General features: G+C 52.2%; 1 protein-coding gene across 1 annotated transcript in view; it reads right to left on the bottom strand.

The window, feature by feature from the left end:
- The window catches only part of COL22A1 (collagen type XXII alpha 1 chain), a 197,316-nt gene that overhangs the window by 142,353 nt on the left and 33,086 nt on the right, over window positions 1-21,877 (bottom strand). The window contains exons 5-11 of the mRNA XM_070476953.1: window positions 19,979-20,102; window positions 15,433-15,708; window positions 13,644-13,724; window positions 12,285-12,401; window positions 9,783-9,827; window positions 7,683-7,745; window positions 3,400-3,438 (exon numbers count right to left, since the gene is read on the bottom strand). Coding sequence (XP_070333054.1) covers window positions 3,400-3,438; window positions 7,683-7,745; window positions 9,783-9,827; window positions 12,285-12,401; window positions 13,644-13,724; window positions 15,433-15,708; window positions 19,979-20,102 — 745 coding nt within the window. The remainder of the gene's footprint in view (window positions 1-3,399; window positions 3,439-7,682; window positions 7,746-9,782; window positions 9,828-12,284; window positions 12,402-13,643; window positions 13,725-15,432; window positions 15,709-19,978; window positions 20,103-21,877) is intronic.

Here is a 21,877-nt window from a genome sequence, read left to right as displayed (position 1 = left end):
ATGAATCCTCTGAGCAACCTCTCATGGTAGAACTATTATTTTCTTTCCTATCTTGTACAGAAAAGGAAACTGAGGCTCAAAGTAGCCCAGGGGGATTTGAAGCTGAGTCCTTTTGACCGCAGTCCGGGACCCCTCTATGGGCCCCTGGTCCTGGATGGAGGTCCGCACTCCAACCACCCCTTCACTCCTTAGACAAGCACGGATTTAGCTGCAGATGTCTCCAAGACACTGGGAAAGAGGGAGAGTGCCTTCTTCTCTCTCCATGTCCCCAGTGCCTGAGGCACAGGCAGCCCCGACAAGCCTGCTTTCTCCCTTCCCTGAGCCTGACTTCATACATATTAAAACACTGAGGGCGCAGAACCCCAGGGCGAACATGGGGCAGAACAGGAACCAGACAGGATGTTAATCTCCAAAACGAAGGGCAGAGGCAGCCCAGGAACAGAGCACCGCACCCCAGTCTTGGGCTGGGAGAGTCAAGGGGCCAAGTCAAGGGGCAGCGCTTCAGCTGTGTGACCCTGGGCCAGTCACTCACCTTCTCTGAGTCTCAGTTCGCTCAGCTTTAGGACAAAGGGCATTCAATCAGCCGCCCAGCTTCCCTTCACTTTAGTAACCATCAGGGATTGTGTTTTCTAGCCATCTCACTAGCAGTGACCTTGGGCAGGTCACTTGACCCCTAAGCTAGTTCTCTCATCTGTGAAAAGGGCAGGGACTGCTTTCCCTGAAGCATGGTGTGAACGCTGACACATACAGCATGGGATACAGCTTCCAGGGTGCACGGCCTTCACGGAGTCTGATGCACATTGTCACGCTGGTTAATTGCGTCACCAAAAATTAAAAAAAAAAAACAGCACAATTCAGAGCAATATGATTTCCAGACACATCAGGCTCCTGTCCATCCAATCTGTTTGGTATTCTGCAACTGCTTTCGAGAGAATATTCAAGCAAAAAAGCCAGTCTGTGAAACTCTTTCCAAGTGCATGAGTCACCAGTGGCCTTCTCCCTGCCGTGGATTCAATCATCCCCTTGACTCACCCTGGCCTCCCGCATCCTTGGAGGAGAAGCAGAGGCTCCAAGTTACGGAAGGTGGCCCCAGGGACTCGGGCTGGGGGTGGGCTGATGACCAAGCCTCAGAACAGCCACCTGCAAGGGCCTTTATGCATCATCACACCCACTCTCTCGCTTCCACTGATGAGGAAGCAGGGACCCAGAAATGGAGGTGACTCACCCCAAATCGCACAGCTCATATATGGCAGAATCTAAACTCAGACTTCACTAAAAATGCCCAACTGCAAGAGAATGTCATCCGAGGACAGAGCCAGGCGTGCCAGAGTCTCTCCTGCCAGTGCCACGTGTGTGAGGAGGTGCCCCCTCGGGGGCTCGGACCTGGCAGCTGACCCTCAAGTCTGAGGGTAGTGCCGCAGCCTGGACCCCCGGGCACCAGGGAGGCGCCTCTGGGCATCGGGAGGAGGCAGCCTGACCTGAGCACAACCAGAACGGAAGGGCAGAGATGCAGCTGCTTCTCCCAGGAGAAGGGGCGCCTGTCAGTTTCTCCTGGCGACACCAACACACGAGACGGACCGCATGTCACTCAGAACTCAGACTGGACCAGGACCCGGGCTGAGCACCCTGACTTCAAAGAGGGCTCTGGCAGCCCCAGTCCTGAGCCCGAGGAGCATCTGGGTGTCCTGTTAATACCCTGTGCTCTGGCCCTGGGCCCTCAGGAACCAGCATGCTGGCAACTATCAAACCAAGTTCCAGGTGTGATGCTTTGAGCCTACACAGGAACCGTGGAAGGTGGTCCATCAGCCCTGCTTCAGGCATCGGGAGACAGAGACTCTGAGGGCAGAGCTGAGAGCAGCACCGGCCGCCCAGGTCTACGGGTGCAAAGCTCACGTTACGCCGTCTGGTCACACTGTCTCCCCAAGGGCTTGGTATTCTTGTGCGGTAGTTACCATGCGTGTGTGCGTGTGCCTGTGTGTTTAACACAGGTAAACAAAGAGAAGTTCATCTGGAACTAATGAAGACACAAAGGAATATAGTGGACAAAATAAAGACCCTCACAGCCTGGCCACCCACAGACAACCAGAGGTTAACAATGAGGATCTGCTTCCAGAATTAATCTCTCTTCCACACACGCACATGCATACACACAATGTATGGATCACACTGCATAGATATTTTGCAAAGTGTTTTAAAAATTAACAAAATATCTTCATTTTCTGGGTTACTAATTATCCTTCTAAATGTGACTACATGTCCCTAAGTGTTATTGCATTACGGAGCTGTGCCCCTGTGTCACAGAGCTGCACAACGACCCCTCATCCTACAGTGTCGTAGCTGTCAACAAAGCAACGGTTGTTTCCAGACCAGCTTACGGATCTCGCTGAAGGAAATGTGTGGCTGTGTACTTGTGCACAACCTCAGTTTATCTCCTGAGAGTAAATCTCTAGACCTGAATGAACTAAATGAAAGGTACTCTACAGAGAAAATGGGCTGGGCATGTGAGAGCTCTGTTTCCATAGTAACTTGACAGAGCGGCACCTGCTTTACATCATCAACCCCACACAAGAGGTTGATGTGAGCCTCCCAGGGTCCAGTGCTCTGCATCCTGAGTCTGCAAGTTCCCAGACTCTGGCAAAAATGATCAACATGAATGTATGTTGCAAAGTCTTGCAGCTGCTCTCCTGAGAAACAGGAGATGCAGCTTTGATCACTGGCGTGAGTAGAAGATGGCATTTTTAGGGACTGTTTTATTGCTTCTTCTAGGCGGGCACCTTAAGAAAGCATCCCCGTCTTTCCCAGGATCTGTCGAGTGTATGCATCATCACCACAAGGGATGAAGGTTAGAGAAGGTGCAACATTCGTATCTGGGGAGCACGTCACAGGCCTCCATCCCTCCATCTGTCCAGTCCTGCTGCTGCCACCTGCCACTCTGACCCTCCTCACCTCCCTTCTGTGCTTCTGCAACAATCTCCTGGCAATTCCCCAGGCTTCTCTGGTCTTCCCCCTCCTACTGGCACCTGCTACTCGAACTTCCTCAGCACATCTGATCACACACAGACCGTCCTTCCCATCACTGCAAACAAGCCTGGACAGGTTTTGATATTGAATGCCCAGCGTGTTGGTCCTCAAACCACATCTGCAGCTCTGTATCCCACTTCCCAGGAGCCCCATGAAGCACCCTGTGCTCTTAAGCACTGTGGAGCATCCACAACCTAGACAAGCCTTTCCCTCCTCGCACTTCACACTGAGGCATTCAGCAAGAAGACCGCTTCCCTCCCACCCAGTTCTTACCAGCAGCATCACGGCACATACAACTCTCCTGAACCCAGGGCCCTCATCCTAGTCCGGGTCACCTCCAAGGCCCCTGGAGGAGTGAGATAATGGGGAGGTGCTTACCTTTTCACCCTTTTCTCCTTGCAAAAAAGGTCCTCTGCCCTGGAGGAGGAAAGCAGAAGACAGAGGTTTGCTACAGAGCATCTCCACAGCATGGCATCACACATGGCGAGTGTGCCTGGGATTCGAAACAGTTGGCTGCTTTCTCATAAGCTCTGCCAAGGAACCTCTAAAAGTCGTCTCATTCACTGAGTGTTGATTCTCATGAGTTTTATTTCATCTTCCCAATGTATCAGTATGATGGTAGTATTCTTTTTTCCATATCAGCTCTTTTAAGATATAATCTGTTGTTTAGTCACTAAGTCATGCCCGACTCTTTGTGACCCCCATGGACTATAACCCACAAGGCTCCTCTGTCCATGGGATTCTCCAGGCAAGAACACTGGAGTGGGTTGCCATTTCCTTATCCAGGGGGATCTTCCCAACCCAGAGATCGAACCTGAGTTTCCTGCACTGGCAGGCAGATTCTTTACCACTGAGCCACCAGGGAAGCCCAAGATATAATCTACACAGCACATAATTCACCTATTTACAATTCAATTTAGTATATTTACAGAGTTGTGCAACACAACCACCATCAATATTAGAACATTTCACCCCCCCCAAGAACCCCATATCCACAGTCGTCGCTCCCCTTTCCCCCACCCTCTGCTCTGGGTTCTGTCTGTTTTCTGTCTCTGTAGGTTTGCCTATTCTAGACATTTTATATAAATGAAATCATACAATATGTGGGCTTTTATGACTGGCTTCATAGCCAGTGTTTTCTTAGCAAAGTCATTTCCAAGGTTCACTCTCCTTACGGCCTGTATCAAACCTCATTCTATTGCAGAACAAAACGTCATTACATGGCTGAGACACATTTTATTTATCTGTTCATCAGGTGATGAACATTCGGGTTGTTTCTGCTTTTTGGTTATGATGAATAATGCCGCTATGAAAATCCGTGGACAAATTTTCATACAAACACGTGTTTTCATTTCTCTTGGCTATATACCTAGGAGCGGAACTGCTGGGTCTTATTCTGCTGGTAATTCTGTGTTTAACCCTTTAAGGAGTGCCAAACGGTTTTTCAAAGCAGCCACAGCATACATGCGGGCTCCAATTTCTCCACATTCCTTGTTGCGCACTCGTTACTGCAAGTGGAGCCCTGACATCTCTGATCCTTGGTGATGAATTATTTCTCTCTCATTTCAATTCTCAGGATTTACTTCACATATTTAGGGGTTCTGTTCTTAGGTGTACACATGTTGATAACTATTGCATATTTTTGAAGGATCAACATCTTTATCATGATGAAATGCTCCCCTTCGTTTCCATTAACTTTTTAACGCCTACTTTCTCTGGTATGGCTGTAGTCACTCCAAGTTTTAATGTTTTCAATTTGTAGAATGTGTACTGGCCACATTTTCATTTTCAGCCTATTTATATATTTGAATCTAAAGTATGTCTCCTCTAGACACAACACAGCTGGATCTTGCTTTTATGTCCAGTCTGAAAATCTCTGCTTTTTAAATTAGTTTGTATAATCCATTTACAGGCAATGCTGTTTCTGATATAGGTAGATTTACATATGCCATCTAACTTTTCCATTTTCTATGTTTCCTGACTTTGTTCCTTTTTTCCTTCTTTATTACTCTTTCCTTTACTACATGAGTACATTTTTAGTGCAATATTTTAACCTCTTTAAAGATATTTTCACTATATACTTTTAAATTATTTTTCTTGGAGGTTGTTTGAAGTTTACTGTATATGTCTTAACTTTTCAAGGTCAACCTCAGACTTACACTAACTTACTTCCAGTGAGACTGAGAAATATACTCCTATGTGACCTATTCCATCTGCCCCCTTTTTGAGCTACTGTCTTACAAATATTTGTTAAGCACCCAGTGATACATTGTTATAATTATTGCTTTGAAGTTGTCATTCCCCTACATTCTGCCTCAATTATTTCTGGTGATGAGTCAGCTGATGCTGTTATTGGGGTCTGCTTCCACATTATGAGTCATTTTTCTTCTGCTGCTTTCCCATTTTTTCTTTTGTCTTCCAGCATTTTTTATTGATATTATTTTCTTGGGCTCCAAAGTCACTGCAGATGGTAACTGCAGTCATCAAATTGAAAGATGCTTGCTCCTTGGAAGACTCCTAGACAGCATATTAAAAAGCAGAGACATCACTTTGCCAACAAAGGTCCATATAGTCAAAGCTATGGTCTTTCCAGTAGTCATGTGTGCATGTGAGAGTTGGACCATAAAGAAGGCTGAGCACTGAATAACTGACGCTTTTGAATTATGGTTCTTGAGTAGACTCTTGAGAGTCCCTTGGACCGCAAGATCAAAGCAGTCAATCCTGAAGGAAATCAACCCTGAATATTCATTGAACGACTGATGCTGAAGTTGAAGCTCCAATACTTTGGCTACCTGATGTGAAGAGCTGACTCACTGGAAAAGACCCTGAGCTGGGAAGGATTGAGGGCAGGACGAGAAGGGGACGATAGAGGATGAGACGGTTGGATGGCATCACCAACTCAATGGACACGAGTCTGAGCAAACTCTGAGAGACGGTGAAGGACAGGGAGGCCTGGCATGCTGCAGTCCATGGGGTTGCATAGAACTGCACACATCTTAGTGACTGAACAACAAATTGATACTATGATGTTTCTAAGGATGGATCTCCTTTTGCATTTCTTGATTAGAGTCACTGAGTGTGTAGATGACTATGCTTCATCAAGTTTAGGATGTCTTTAGACATGATTTCTCTGATTACTCTTTATGCTCCTCTCCTGGTAACCATATTATATGCCCACTGATTGACTTCATGGGCCCCCACATTTCTCTGAGGCTCTTCATTTCTATTCATTATTTTTTCTCTCTGATCTTCAGTTTAAATAATCTCCCCTGATTTATTTTCAAGAATTCTGGCTCTTTCTTCAGCCAGTTCAAATCTGTTATACTTCTTTATATTCTGTATTTGATGAGATATTGTCACAACACTCCCCTCCATTTCCTTCAGAACAGTTTCCTTTAGTTCTTTGGATATAATTTAATGGTTACTTTGCAGGCTTTGTGTGTTAAATCTGACATCTGAGACCTCTCGCTGGCTGTTTCTGGCCACCTGCTTTTTTCCCCATGTAGGAGTGAGATGGGTGTTTCACTAGCCCCCACCTCATAACATTGATTTGAAGGTTAAGTGAGAAGGAATACGGTCAAACAGACTGAGGTAGACAGAGCCGTGGAACACAGCATACACTGTTCAATCAGCAGGTCTTCCCTCCTCCGTGTTGATTTGCACAGATCAGATGCTCCCCACCTCTACAGGAGACAGGTATCCACGGTGTGAGTGAAAGGTGTAGCTCAGCAGGTGAGCAAAAGACTCAGGTTAAAACAGGTTCACATCTCACCTCTGACACATGCAGGCTCCGTGATAACAAGCATATCATACAAGTCTGAAAACCCTGTATTCTTCATATCAGAGAAGTGATGGGACTATGTTCTGGGGTGGGATGAGTTGGGAGGTTGAGATTGGCATATAGACGCTATTGATACTATGTCTAAAATAGATAACCAGTGAGAATCTAACAGTACAGCACAAGGAACTCTAATCAATGCTCTGTGGTCACCTAAATAGGAAGGGAATCAAAAAAGAAGGGATGTGTATGGCTGAGTCACCCCACTGTACAGCAGAAACCAACATAACACTGTAAATCCACTGTATACTCCACTGCATGTGGGTCCCTCCCTACTCCTTGGAAACACTTGTTTTAAATTTTTATTGGAGTATGGTTGACAGCTGACGAAGGGCAGGCGGTACAGTTACAATTACGAGCTCTCAGATGATGACATGAGCGGTGGTATCTGCCAGGCTACCACGTCTAGGAGAGTGACTCTGTCTTGCCTGCATTGTCTCAGGGAACCCCCTGAGCACAGAACCTAAAAGGAACTGGCTATACGCGTTCTCATTCACTGACCACCTACCACGGCCCAGGCATTTTATAGAGAAAAGTTGTTACTTTCTTTACTTTGCTAGTGGAGTAAATGAGATTTTCAGAGATTAAGAGACCAACCTCACAGTCACGCAGCTAACGAAGTCTGGAGCCAAGGCCAGTGGCCGGGGCCCACCTACTCTGAATCTGTGCCATTGGTGCTGGAGATGCCGCTCCCATCTGGAGCACAGGGTTCCAGAGTTTGGGGGTGGGGTGGTGCGGGGTGAGGCCACAGCGGCCGGGAGAGCCCCCGTGCCCATGGAGAGGGGTCCCCCTCCCTAGCCGTGGTGGACAGGCCTCCACTCACCGTGTCTCCTTTCTCTCCCTTGGGTCCAGGAGCTCCCACCGGCCCAGTGGCTCCTGTGTCTCCCTGAGGGGTGGAAACCAGAGACAACACCGGGTCAGGTCCCCGGTCGGTCGGGCTCCCCGACACTGGCCGCCCATGGCCCACCTTGCGCCCATTTCCCGGAAGCAACTGGTTTCGTCACTGCCAACTGCACTGTGAGGCCAGACCTCCCACTTCCGGAAAGGAGAAAAGCATCTGAATAACTTCCCCAACCTCCTAATTCCAGGAGCCCAGGACAGCTTGAGACAGCGGGTGGATGAAAGCCTCACACGCTGGTCGCGGGCAGTGGGAATGGGAGATTCCACGCATCCTACCGGACCCAGCTCGGGCGGGGGCCCCAGGCATCCTGGAGCCCTCCCCCAGGCAGCTTCAGGGCCCCCCTCTGACCCCGCGCCCCCACCCACTCTCCCATCGCCCTGCCCTGCCTCTTCCTGCTGCCTCTGAGTCCCGGGGACCCAGCTCCGTGTCACCCACAGGTACATCCTAGCATCCAGAGAGGGCCTGGGCACCCGGGTCCACCAGGCCACGCCTGTGGACATGACCTGAGTGACATCTAGGTAAACGGAGCCAAGGGACTCACAAGTGGTCATGCAGCCTCCTACCCATGGACGGGCTGGGACACGGATGAAGGGCCAGGACAGCTGACCAGCCATGGGGCAGCCAGGCTCCCCCGCAGGTGGTGGGGCCTCTTCTCTCCTGGGAATCCCTGTCACCTTGCATTTTCTCCAGGCCCGGGGGCGGGCTCTGCCACCCGCACACCCCGGATCTGTTCCACCAGAGCCCCAGCACGGTCGCTCCGTGAACAGTCACTGCTTCAGACAAAACATTTTCTACTTAGAGGCTCTCACGGCCCCAGACGGCTCTGCTCCCTTCTTTCACCTGCCAGCCACCTGAGGAGTCGAGGTTACAGCCTGGGTGTGCCCGAGCAGAAAACCCGGCTCTCCTCTTTGCAGAGAACACGGGGCATCCTGGATCCCTGAGCTGCTTGAGTGTGTGTGTGTGACTGTGTGAGTATGTGTGTGCATGCCTGTGTGTGTGCACATGTGTGCACATTTGTGTGTGTGTGTCTGTGTGCACACGTGTGCATGCCCATGTGTGTGTGTGTGTCCTCTCCATCCTAGCAGACTGGGGGCAGAGGGGAGCAGGGTGAGAGGAGCGGAGATGAAGGAGATACACACAGAGGAAGGAAGAAGGGAAAAGACAAAAAGGGACCTTAGCAGGCACTCCACGGCGGTTCACTGAACTTGACCATCATCCATGCAGGTGAGGGAGGGGGAGAGGGAAGGAAAGGGGGAGGGGAGAATGAGGTAGGGAGGAGGGAAGAGAGGCATCCCTGTGTCTCCATCCTTACACTCAGCCCCTCCTTCTGACACCAGACCAGGTGATGGCCACTGGGCCACGCTAACCTCTGCCCTCAGCCTCTGTGTGACGCACCCCCAGGGGCAATCCACATCTTCTTGGGTCTCAGCTTTCTGAGACCAAAATCATGATGGAAGATGACAGCCCCGTCCTGCCCCATAAATGCTGCAAACCTGGGCAGTGGTAGAGAGAGAAAAGGCTGTTCCCTGAATGAGGAAAGGGAAGCCCCCGGGGAGAGACCTGGCTTTGAGCAATTGGTGAGCTTAGAAAACGTGCACAGAAATAATTCCAACCCATTTAAACAGATAGATCGCAGGTGCTAGACTGTTTACAGCCCAACCCCCAAAGTTTCTGGAATACAGAGACCTGAAAGGATGGATGAAGGGCTAGCTGACCACAGAGAACTGAGGCTGCTGGAACAAACAAGATCTAAGCCTGGGCGTGTGAGTTCCACCTCCTTTCCAGCTCACACTGTTGAGCTGAGAAATGGACCTTCTGAGCTGTGAAGAGACTCAAAGGTTCCGAACTTCATGGCACTTGCTCTGTTCTTCCATCTCAACAAGCTCAGAAGAAAAACCCCAAAGGACAGTAAACTAACACACCACTGTTTTGGTTTTGTTTTTGTTTTTTTCCTTTCTTACAAAGAGAGCAAATCAAAACATCCTCAGGCTCAAAGGACTCATCTGTGGCTCCAGTACTGACCTTTGGGCCGGGGAGTCCAATGGGGCCATCGAAGCCCTTCTCACCCTAAAGGAAGAAAGAGAAAAGAAACAAGTAAGGCTCTGTCTTAATTTCCCCCTTCTCTCTTCACTGGCGGGCAATCCCTGGCACAGGATCGTAAGCCAGTCTCTTAGCAAGCCACGTGCTGATCAGTAAGCTGCAGAGTTCATGGCAGCTGAGAGTTCCTGATCCTGAACTGCCAACCTGCATGGGGAGCTGGGACCTGGCCTCCAAATACAGCTCCTGGTGGAGAGGCCATCCATCAGTCAACAGACGCCAGCCTCAAACTCCGGGGAGCATCACCCAATAATCCATTCCATCCATTGCTTCATACCCTGCCTGGATCCCACCTTCCCATCAACTCAATCATGATTTAATACAGTGGCTGAAAACATAGACAAACAATGATTCAGTCTTTGCCATCTGGAATTTATGAGCTTATGGAAGTAGAGACAAGCAGACAGTCTTCATCCAGTGTGATAACTACCACGGTAGATGGAAGAAGAGGGAGAGAAAAGGGTCATAACATCACACAAATAGCAGGTGCTGAACGAATAATTACTGAACAGATGGATGTGAAAGAAGGAAGGAAGGATAGAAGGAGGGAGGGAGTCGAAAGGAAGAGAAAGGAGGAGCCGGGAAGGGGAGCCAGGAGGAAAGAAGGAGGAAAATCAGACAACAGTGTGAGGAGAAAAGGATTCTCTGCGGAAGTCTTGAAAGAAGAACAGGCATTAGCCAGATAAAAAGGAGGGAAGGGGAAAAGGTGTTCCAGGCAGAAGAACCTACACTTGCACACTCCAGAAGGCAAGGAGGATCACGACCCCTCCACGGAACAGGACGCTCCTGCCTGCCTGGAAACTGGGAGGGGAACGTGGAGTGAAATAAGGCAAGAAGGGCAACTGGGAGCCACGGGGGGCCGCATAGAGGGGGACAGCCGGGGGATCGGAGGCCAAGCCGAGTAGGTCAGTGGCCATCCAGCGGATGTCTGTGAGCTGGGGACAGGGAAGGTGGGTGGGAAGAGAGGACAGAAGCCTGCTTGACCCCAGACTTCCCCACAGGGGTCCCCACCAGGGCAGCACTCCGGGGAAACCCTGACCTGAGCACAGCCCCACTGGCCGCCCTCCCTGGCACAGTCTGCGTGCAGGTGTGCCAAACCTCACACTGCTGCAGTCACCCTTCTCGTTAGGGGTTTTTAACAGAAAACAAAGACTGCTAAGGTTTAAATGGGTTTGGATGGCTGCTTTTGTTATGACATTGACGGGTGGGAACCTGATCAGCACTTGTCCATGGCCTGAAGCCCTGAGTGTGCCCAGAGCACAGTGGAGGAGGAGGAGCCCTGCCCGGCACCCTGTGGGCACACACTCTGACTCCCTCCCCGGCTTCTCCCAATCAGAACCCAGCACCAGGCCAGAGGCGCCCCACTTCACCGACTCCCCAGAAAAGCTTCAGCTCGCAGCGTGACTGGGCTGGCTCCTCGAGGCCTCCCAACAGGTAGGGCCACGGTCTGACCACCCCACCTGGCTGAGAGCTCCTTGGGGGTCCTCTGGGAGGAAATAAGAAAGGAGACAGTGAGGGAGAACAGAGGAGAGGGGTGGTAGGGAGGAGAGGCTGCCACGACAGGCAGGTTTACTGAAACAGAACTGTTGGGAAATTCCTGCAGTGTGCTCTCTCCAAGTAACCTCAGTCGCCACTTTGGATGCTGGCCTGTCTCCCAAGACCCCTGTGAAGTCGGGGGGGACCCGCCACGTGCCGGCCCCGAGCTGGGAGGGGTAGATAGAGCGATGGACATGGCGAACACAGGAGATGGAGGGCCCTGGGGCCACCTGTCGAGCAAAGCCTCGTGGAGACCAACTCCAGTTTGTCATCCTGGTGTTATTTGCTTGTTCTGCTCCAACAGTGGAAATTTTTTTCTTATTAAGAAGGCCGCTGGCCTACAGAAAAACAACAGATGAAGGCCCCAGGCGTCCAAGAAGACATTTTATCTAGACAAACGGGAGGTGGTGTGGTAGTCAGAAACACACTGGGTTTTAAAACAAGAGGTGCTAAACTCTTTCTATATGCATTTAGATTACACAGTATGGCCAACGGAGCACAGAGGGATGCGGGTGGATCCCACAGAGCCACCTGAACCCTCTGCCGCTGCCCTGCTGACACTTATTCTCAAAGCAAATCCAGCTATTTAGTTGCCCAGGGGTGACGAGGACACCAGGAGGCAGAGAAACTTTGAAAGGACGTCATTAACTTCAGGAAAATGTTCACCCCAGTGGGGTCTGAGCGGCCCCCCTCCCAAGGCCCATAGAGATCCAGAAAGTCCCAGGAGCAAGAATGGTCCCCAGACCCAAGAATTACCTGGAGCCCGAGGTCATCCTGCCCTGGCAGCCCATGTGCATGATGGGAAATTCCCACCTCCACTGTTAGTTCTGTGAGCTCTGGGCCCACTGTGCTCTGGGGCCCCAAGCCTGCGGCTGACGGTGGACTGTGTACCTTTTCTCCAGGTGGGCAGGAGCAGTTGATGGTCTTCAAAAACCCGATCTGCTCACTGCCGGAGGTGGGCGGTGGCTGGGGCAGGGGGGAGGGTTCCGTCAGCACGGTCACCTGACACTGGGAGGAAAGCACAGTGGTCAGAACCTGGCTTCTATTCCAGCAGCCTGGAGTGCCTCCCTGTCCAGGCAAGGGGGAGCAGGGAACCCTGAGGAGGCCGGAGCCTGAGCAGGACGGGCAAGTATCTGACGGTAGGTCCTGGCACCCCGAGACCTCAGAGTCAGATGGGCATGGAGCCAGGCTCGTCTGGAGTCAAATGAGCCAACGGGTCTAGGCTCCTCCACTGGCCTCTCAGCAGCCTGCGGGAACTTCTTAGCACCCCTGAGCCTCAGTGCTAACCTCCGAAAAATGGGGACAAGGGCAGTTTCCATCATCATGCGGTGAGAAGGGTTTAGTGGGACTGAACTGAAGTATCGAGCTCAGAGTCTGGACACCAGGAGCCCGGCAAGTGCCAGATAATGACTTATTTCCCTCCTTTCCCTCTCTTCTTTCCTCTTTCCCTTCCCCTCCCCTGCCTCCCCCCTTCTTTCCCTTCATCCTCTCCTGATTTAATCTGTCCTCCTCCCCTTCCTTGCTCTTCTCTCTCAACAGCCGGGCTCATCTGACTCTGCAGGCCCGCCTCTGACAAGGGCCACCTCTGGGGGCCCATGCCCGATGGTCGTCCTGAGACGGGACACTGACCGGGCGCTCACCGTACTCAGGACCTGGGCCGGCCGAGCACAGTGCGGGGATTTTAGCCTTCAGCCCTGGAAGGCAGGATTGCTGAAGCATCCTTGGGATGGGTCCTCGGTACAGAGTGCAGAGGAGGCACCTGGGTGGAGACGGAGGTGGGGAGGGCCCAGGACAGGCAGAACCGCACAGAGGGTCCAGGCACACCAGGCAGTCTGGTCCGGCCCGCTGTTCCTGACCACGAGCTGCCTCCCCAGTCATGCTAAAGAGCCCTGAGCACCAGCAGTACCGAGGCCATTCTCTCCTGGGGACGAGGCCATTCTCTCCTGGGGACGAGGCCATTCTCTCCTGGGGACAGGCGCCAGCCTCTGCCCCTCACTACCCAGAGCTGAGGCCCCGTGGCTGCTGATGGAGGCCAGAGGGACTTGCATCCCCAACCCACGCCCCACCCGACCCAGAACTGGAGCCCCGGTGATGACCAGTGACCAGCGGGCTTCCTCCCAGACCGCACTCTGATGGCGGGTGTCCTGATTCTGCTCCCAGGCCCTGGACATCCCCTCCTCAGGGGGTCACGGGGAGGAAGTCAAGGGCCCATCCCCCCCCCACCCCATGCCAGGCAGAGTCTCTGCTCACCGGACCCGAGGGGATGTCACAGCAGGTCTCCAGTTCTGCGTGTCGGGAGTCACAGTAAATCACGACCCGCTGGAGGTCAAACTGGGAGGGGAAGCAAGGTCAGAGGATGAGTTTTGGGGGGCTCGGAACCCAGACTCCCCCCTGGTATCAGGCAGACCCCGCTCAGGAATCTGGCCCACTTCCTCCTTGGGGTCCTGCATGGTAGTCTGACCCCCAGCTGAATGTCAGAGGGAGCCAAGGTGTCATCTACTGACATCCCATCCTTCCAAAAGTGCAAGCCCCGTGTGCAAAGAGCGAGTGAGCACAGGCTAGGAGCAGAGTCTCCTGTTTTCCATGTGTCAGGCCCCCTGGCACGCCCCTCCGCTCCCCGCTCACTGCCACTGCGATCACTACAGGTCGGGCTGTGACACGATCGCCAACAGTCTCCAAAGGTTCAGCGTGTTCCTCTTATCAACTCTTCAGCATCTCCACAGGGTGTCTTAACTGAACTTTTTTCATATCACAAATCTGCTTCTATCACTGTCTTAAATACCACTGTGCCCTTAATATAAAAGGACTCTATTACCCCATTTTCTCCACGAAAGCACCTGGAGAGACACCAGCATATTCAAAACCCAAGACCTGTTGGTTATGATGGTAAAACATCAAGGCAACCTAAATACCCACCAACAGGAGAACAAATAAGCAAAACATACACTAAAATAAAGTATTATGAAGCAACTAAAAGGAATAAAAGCTTAAACACATAATTTTGAGAGGAAAAAGGCAGTATGTGACTCTACATGCTGTACATTATTACATACATTTCAAAATATAGAGCACACATCCAACAACACTACATTTGATCACAGAAATGCAAATACATGGAAAAAAAAAAAGAAAAAGAAACAGCTTTGGGAAGAGCTAGCTATCGTGATTCGTTTACATTTTGGCAAGCGGGGGTAGATCCTTCCAGTCAGAAGGATAAAATGACTTCAGTTTGAAGACAGTGCGTAAGTGTATGTATCTGTGTGTGTATGTGTCGGAATGCACCTCTAGAGGAGAAAATACATTAAAGGAAAGAGGAGAAGAGAGACAGGAGGAGGGAAGACAAAGAAAAAAGAATGATGGGATGAAGATGGAAGGACTGCTCTTTCCAGCTACTGAATCATTCCTGGTTAACATCCCGGGCTGGAGGACTGAGGATGCTTTTCACTTATTTCCCACATACTTGCCTATATTTTCCTAATTTCCGACAACCAGAGAAGGGAAAAGAATCTATTTAAGTGTAAAGGAAACTATATAACTCTACCTACCCACCGATTTTGCCTCCACATATACATCGATGTGGCTTAGCAGTAAAGAATCTGCCTGCAATGCAGGGGACACAGAAGATGCAGATTCGACCCCTGGGTCGGGAAGATCCCTGGGAGGGCATGGCGACCCACTCCAGTATCCTAGCCTGGAGAATCCCATGGACAGAGCTTGGTGGGCCACAGTCCATGGGGTCAGAGAGAGTCGGACATGACTCTGCTTGACGAGTGTGAGTGTGATATGGAGATATGTGACCCATGTCCCCAGCGCAGAGCACAGTGTCCAGCACACAGTAGGTGCTCAGTATACATGATAAATGAGTAAGTGGCTAGGTCACTGAACGAGCGAATGAATGACGGGACACAGCAGTGTGCTGAGTCAGGGTCATCGCTCCTAAGACAGTCAACGGTGATGACTTGATAAGTGACACAGGCAGGCGTGGGGGCCCCCAGCTCCTGAGGCCCCTCCCCAGTGACCCCGCGACCCCGGAACTCACGTCGATGGGCACGCTGTCGTAGAGGCGCTTGCCGATCACTGTCTTGCCCTGGATGTCGATGTTTTCCCGCTCCTCGAGGGGCAGCGTCTGCACCAGCGCACAGTCCACATACAGGGAGACGTGCTGAGCCTGCACGCTCAGGGCCACCTTGTGCCAGTCCCGGTCGAAGAGGTCGTGGACCCGGGGGCCCCGGAAGACCACCCTGACGGCGTCCTTCATGGCGCCCACGGCGTTGTACTCCACGGCCTTGTTCTCGCCGTCCAGCCGGATGGACACCTGGGGAGGAGAGCACGAGGGTCCCCGTGAGCTGCCTGGGCCCGAGGCGGGAGAGGACAGTGGGGGGGGGGGGTCGCAGAGTCAGACCCCGGCCGTGACCCTCCCCAGCCGGTCAGCCTCAGGCACGTCGCTTCCCATCCCTAAGCTTTGGGGTCCCCCTCACTGCGATGCTATGACTGACAGCTACCTCCTACGCTGTTCTCAACCTTGTACTCGAAGACTTGAGCTCACACGTTAATCCAAGGGTCAAAGTCTCAAATGCCCAGAGGGGCCATGCCCGTGAGAGCACATTTGCAAACCTGCAAGTGTGGATGGGGCTTGAGTTGTGAGACCGACCAGAAAGCCTGAGTGGTTTCAGCGTTTTTTAAAAGCCCAGAGAACAAGACTGTTTCCAGACGCCAGGTGCCAGTCTGAGAGCCATCCACTAACCTGCTCTCTCTCACCTTGAGGATGAAACTGAAGTCCCAGCAGAATGCAGGGGACGTGCCCATCTTGTTCACTGGATTACCCCCTAGCCTTTTGCAAAATGCCCGGAAAACTCTGGAGGAAAGTTTTACTTTCCTCCTAGACCCAAACTGGCAAGTCACTTTTAAGCTGTGTGACCTCGTGTCCATGGGATTCTCCAGGCAAGAATACTGGAGTGGGTTGCCATGCCCATCTCCAGGGGATCTTCCCCAGGGATCAAACTCACATCTTCCACGTCCCTGCATTGCAGGCAGATTCTTTACTGCTGAGCCACATCTACGTATTTATGTACACAAGTTATTTAACCTCTCTGTGCTATTTCTTCATTTGTAACACAGCACCAATGATAGTGCCAACTTCATAGAGTTGTTACAGAGATTAAATGAATTTACAGATATGAAAAACATTTACAGTACTTGTTATAAGTAAAGTGCTGTTCTACATACCAGCTATAATAAATCAAGCAAGTTCAAAGACATCACCGCAGTGCAGCCTTCTCTGAGACACACATATACTGGATTCTAACCTGGTCATGTGCTCTCACATCCTCAGGCATGTCGATTTATTTTCTCATAGCACTTGGGGTCAGTATATGAGAGTATCTCATTCACTTGTTTTGTCCACCTGTTTCTTGCCTGCCCTACCCCATCTTTCTAAGCAGGCACTCTGTCTCCATTGCTCATCTCTTTAACCCCAGTAGCTAGGGACAACACACGCCACACAGTAGCACTTAACAGAAAGGGAATGAATGAACGTGAGCGCTGAGGTTAAAGGAAGGAGCCCACTGGCCTGCAGCCCAGCCGGTGTTCAGGGCACCACCCAGGTGCTCTGGTTCCTCTGTCTGGGCTCCATGTGGGCTCAGTCCAGCCAAGGGGGACCTGAGATTTATTATTTTTTGCACTGTCTAGTGGTATGTTACAATTACAGTGAGGAACAAAACTATGAACCCCTGACTAATAACCTGAAACTTCTCATGTGCTGTGCTGAGTCGCTCTGTTGTGTCTGACTCTGCAGCTCCATGGACTGTAGCTGCCAGGTTCCTCTGTCCATGGGGATCTCCAGGCAAGATGCTCGAGTGTGTTGTCAGGCCCTCCTCCTGAAACCTCACATACATATAATCTAATACTTGTGATTAAACCTAGTCTGCTAGTTCTTGAAATTGGTTTCACCTGTTTGAGCCCTGAACCCCTGAGGACTTGGGGAGCTTCACGAGGCCATGAGTTTTTCTCCAATGTTTCTATTTCTCTCAGCACAAAACAGAGCATAGGAAGGCCTGTCAGACCCAAGTCCTGTGTCTACCAATCTCAGCCAGGAGGCCTCAGGAAGACAGCCCATGGGTCGGATCCATCAGCAAACCCTAATGATTCTATTTTCAAAATACATACCCAGAATCCGATTTCTCCCCAGTTCCCCACAACTACTTGGTCTGAGTCAACCTCATCCTTTGCCAAGAGGACAATGGTCTCCCAGGCTCCGTGTTCCAGGCCTTCCCACCTCCCAGCACCTGGTCTCAGGCCCCTGCACTGGCTGCCCACCCGGTCAGGAGCCCCATCTCCAAGTGTGCCCCCCACCCCTGCTTCAGGACCAGTCTCCTCCCTGGCCCTTCATCAGACCTGGAATGAGTGAGTGCCCCTCAGTTCCTCCCAATGACATGCCAACGGTCAAGAGAGGCTGTGATCCTAGAAGGGGTCACAGAGGTAAATATAGCTAGGTCCAGTTCCAGGTCTACAGGTCCAAGAGCACAGAGGAAGGCTGCTCGCAACACTCTGCTCAGAGATCATCTGCTACTTGGCTTCTGCCCACTTTTCCTGGGTCTGGCCAGGATTCCCCTAGGGCGTGCTTGGGGTGGCCATCGTGACATTTCCAGGGAAGGGTCAATCCTGAGGCCTGTTTGACAGAACGTGACTGCCAGGTGCCTCTCGGAAAAGGCAGGTTCTGACTGCACACGGCTCTACAGGATTCCAGCCTGGGGCGCATTCTGGCAGCAGGAGAGGAGGGGGTGGACATGGCAGAGGAAGCGCACACAGCTCTGCAAACGCCATGAAGGAAGAGGACCCAGACGGCGGGGGCAGAGCGAGCTCGTCCACAGGAATGCCATGGCAGGCGCCCAGGCCCACACCACTGAACCCCACGGCGCCAGAGATGTATGTGTCTGCAGATGGTGCACAGGGGTCACGGTGCGCTGCCTGCTGTCTGCAAAAACAGCCTCTGGAGCAGACTCGCACCTCCTCCGCCCAGCCTCCCGCGCTCAGGAGGTCAGGCCGCCAGGCAGCCAAGCCTGACTGCACTCTGCACCCGTCTGACCAGGGATACTGTGGCAGTGTCATTCCATAGGACTAGCTGATGGGGACCGGAAGCAGCAGGGCACACTGGTCAAAAGACAGACTTGGAGTTCAATGGCCTGGGTTCCAATCCCACCTCCCCCCATCACAACCTACGAATGCCAGGCAGATGCTTAAGCTCGCTGCAATGCCTCCTCTTCTCTGTTAGAGGGAAACAGCAGAGCTTATTCATGGGGCGCCCCCAATGGCTCAGATGACAAAGAATCTGCCTGTGATGCAGGAGACCTGGGTTTGATCCCTGGGCCAGGAAGAGCCCCTAGAGAAGGAAACAGCAACCTACTCCAGTATTCTTGCCTGGAGAATTCCACTGACAGAGGAGCCTACAGTCCATGGGGTCGAAAAGAGTCAGGCGCGACTGAGCAACTACCCCTGTCACAGTCTTCACAGGGCGGTTAGGGGGAGTGCACAAGGACCTCTGAAGCACTTGGAGCAAGCCTGGGCTCCTACTGACTGTGTGTGAGTGGGTACAATGTGTGCTCGAGGTCAGGGCTCAGTTTCAGCCTCAGGATGTGACCTCACCACCAAGGAGCAAGTCCCCTCTCAGCAAGCAGCCCGTGAGAGTGGCTGCTGTGGTCCTGTGGCTTGAGCATGCTTTTGTTTTGTTTCAACTCCAAATGAAAATACATCAGTGTCTCCCAGATGAAAATGAGTCACGTCTCGATACAGCTCATACATCGAGAGGGGACAAGGGTGAATGACAGACACTGTTGGTCCATGAGCTCTGAGAACGAGGGGTTTGGGAGTTATATCTCAGATGACGCATCGTGCTGATGGTCTGGGTCTCGAGAGAGGTGGGCCCTCACTTGGCTGCCTGCTGCTGCTGGACTGTCCCAGCTTCACAGGGATGAGAACCAGAATGCACCCGATGTGGGCAAAGACAGGCTGCAGCGCTCCACTGAAGGTCAAACCAAGGACGATCATAAAAACTCTATTACACGTCAGGCAGCATCTTAGATGCTTTACAGACATCACTCCATACGATGCCTCCACCAACTGTTGATGGGAGGTGCTCTGTGTCCCAGCTGAGAACATGAGAACTTGGAAAGCCAATGTGGCTCAGAGCCCACACCAAGAAAGGACCAGACACAAGGTCTGAGCCCCAGTCATGCCGACTCTGAGCCGGTTTCCTCCACTACATCATGAACATGCTGCTAACAACACGTGCTATAGGACAGCAGTGCTGGCCGCCACCTCCCTGGCTGGGCTGAGGGTCCCTGAGAAAGGAACTAGGCCGTCAGCCCACCAGGGCGCTGGGCACTTGGCCATCAGGGGAAAAAGAAGGCTTCAGTACCCGGGAGATCCCCGGGGGTCTCCCAGTCCCTGCAGGTACCCTGGGCCTGGATACACTGGACTCTCCATTTTCAGGGCCCAAGACAAGGACCCCTTGAGAAAACAGGGGGTGCTGCTCTGACCCACGAGGAGGAGACGGAAGTCCGCACCGGGACACGGCATGCGGCTCACACCTGCGGGATGCCATACTGGTCGATGACCTGCCAGATATACCAGTCTTCTCTCCGGGACGATTTCCTGAGCCGGAAGGTGGTGACAAAGGCATACTCATCGGGCAAGCCTTGCGGGAACACGTCCCTGGAGGGAGACAAGAGACGCCAGGCTGAGAGCGGAGGCTGCAAAGGAAGCCCAGGCACCCCGGGGTCACTGAGTCTTGCCATGCTGACCTCGTGGATTTCAGAAGTCTACCTTCTCACCTGTCTTCACTGCCTTTTCCTCCCAGCAGGGCCTCCACACAACTCTTTCTGAGCCCTGTCTTGTCCCTTAAATCCACCTCCCCTCCAATGCTCATCCGCTTCCATCTCTCCAAAATCAATGAGATGCTACACTGCCTCCCGCCCTGGGGTCAGATGCAGCCGAGTGTGCCAGCCTCATCTCTCCCTGCCTGCTGCCCCCCAGGAAGGCCACACAAGGGTGTCTTATCCTGCCTGGTCGCTGCCCCACATCACAGGACACCCTCCGTCCCCATAGAGCACTGGTTTCCTGCAGAGCGCGGGGGGCCAGCTCTTATCTGTGAAGTCCCTCCACCCCGTCAGCTCCAGCCCAGACAGCCATACACGGCAGGCACACTGCCCTTTGCGGAGGGAGCGCAGCTCCCTGCCAGGGGTCAGGGGCGTGCGGAGATGTGGCGCTCCTATCCCAGCTGAGGGCGGCCGGCTGTCATGGCAAAACTCCCGGGGCTCAGCCGCCCAGCAGAGACTGCCCCCTGGAGACCGGCTGGTCTCCAGAGCGCCCCTCTCACCATCAGCTGTTGCCCTGCTCAGAGGCACTGCTTCTGCACTGGAGTGGGTGGAGGCTGTCTGGCCCGAGAGCCAGGACGGGAAATGAGGGGGTGTCTGGCTTCCTGGTTCTCAGACCCGTGGACCCTCAGGGACCCTTGGTTTGGCTGTAGGAGCTGCGAACAAAGACTGGTCCTCCTGCTGTGAGTCTCAGGTCTCAGATCCAAGCCGCGAGTCGGCCCAGCTGCTCAGAGTCATTCTCTGAGCTGAGATTCCACCCTGGATCACACCCCAGAGCTGGGAGCAGCACCCATCACTCCCCTGGGCCTCCCCGGGAGTCAGGGCCACCCCCAGTCACTGCCCATGGGAGGGTCTGCATGCACATGGGCTTGGGAGCCTCAGACGGATGTTGCCCTTCACTTCTTTATCTTATTGCAACAATGAGGCCAACTCTGCCAATGATCCTCCAAATACACTTACATCTCAACACACATGTACGTGTAACATACAGACAGATATGCTATGGGTGTGTACGTGTTCAGTCGCTCAGTTGTGTCCAACTCTGTAGCCCATCAGGTTCCTCTGTTCATGGAATTTTCCAGGCAAGAATACTGGAGTGGGCTGCCATTTCCTTCTCCAGGGGATCTTCCCAACCCAGGGACTGAACCCACGTCTCTCGCATCTCCTGCATTGGCAGGTGGATTCTTTACCCATTGAGCCACCTGGGAAGCCCATGTATATGCTGTATCTATGTATTTATAACTATTTATAACTATATCTACATCTGTGTATCTATACACAGGCATGCCTCGTTTTGCTTTAGCTTTACTAAAGATACTGTGTTTAGATACTGCTTTGGCTTTGAAGATACTGTGTTGTTTTAAAATGGAAGACTGGTGACTACTCTGCACCAAGCAAGTCCATTGGGGTCACTATCACACAGTACTCTTTTTCAACTAAGATATGTACATTGTTTTGTTAGACGCGGTGCTGTTGCACACTTAACAGACTGCAGTTCGATGTAAACATAACTTTGATACACACTGGGAAACCAAAAAATGTATGACTAGCTCTGCTTCGACGTTCAATTTACTGTGGTGGTCTGGAACCAAACCTACAGTAACTTAAGGGCAT

Source organism: Odocoileus virginianus, chromosome 15 (assembly GCF_023699985.2).
Source record: "Odocoileus virginianus isolate 20LAN1187 ecotype Illinois chromosome 15, Ovbor_1.2, whole genome shotgun sequence".
NCBI classification, from domain to species: domain Eukaryota; kingdom Metazoa; phylum Chordata; class Mammalia; order Artiodactyla; family Cervidae; genus Odocoileus; species Odocoileus virginianus.
The sequence above is the reverse complement of the archived record's forward strand: the minus strand, read 5'-3'. Positions and strand labels throughout refer to the sequence as shown.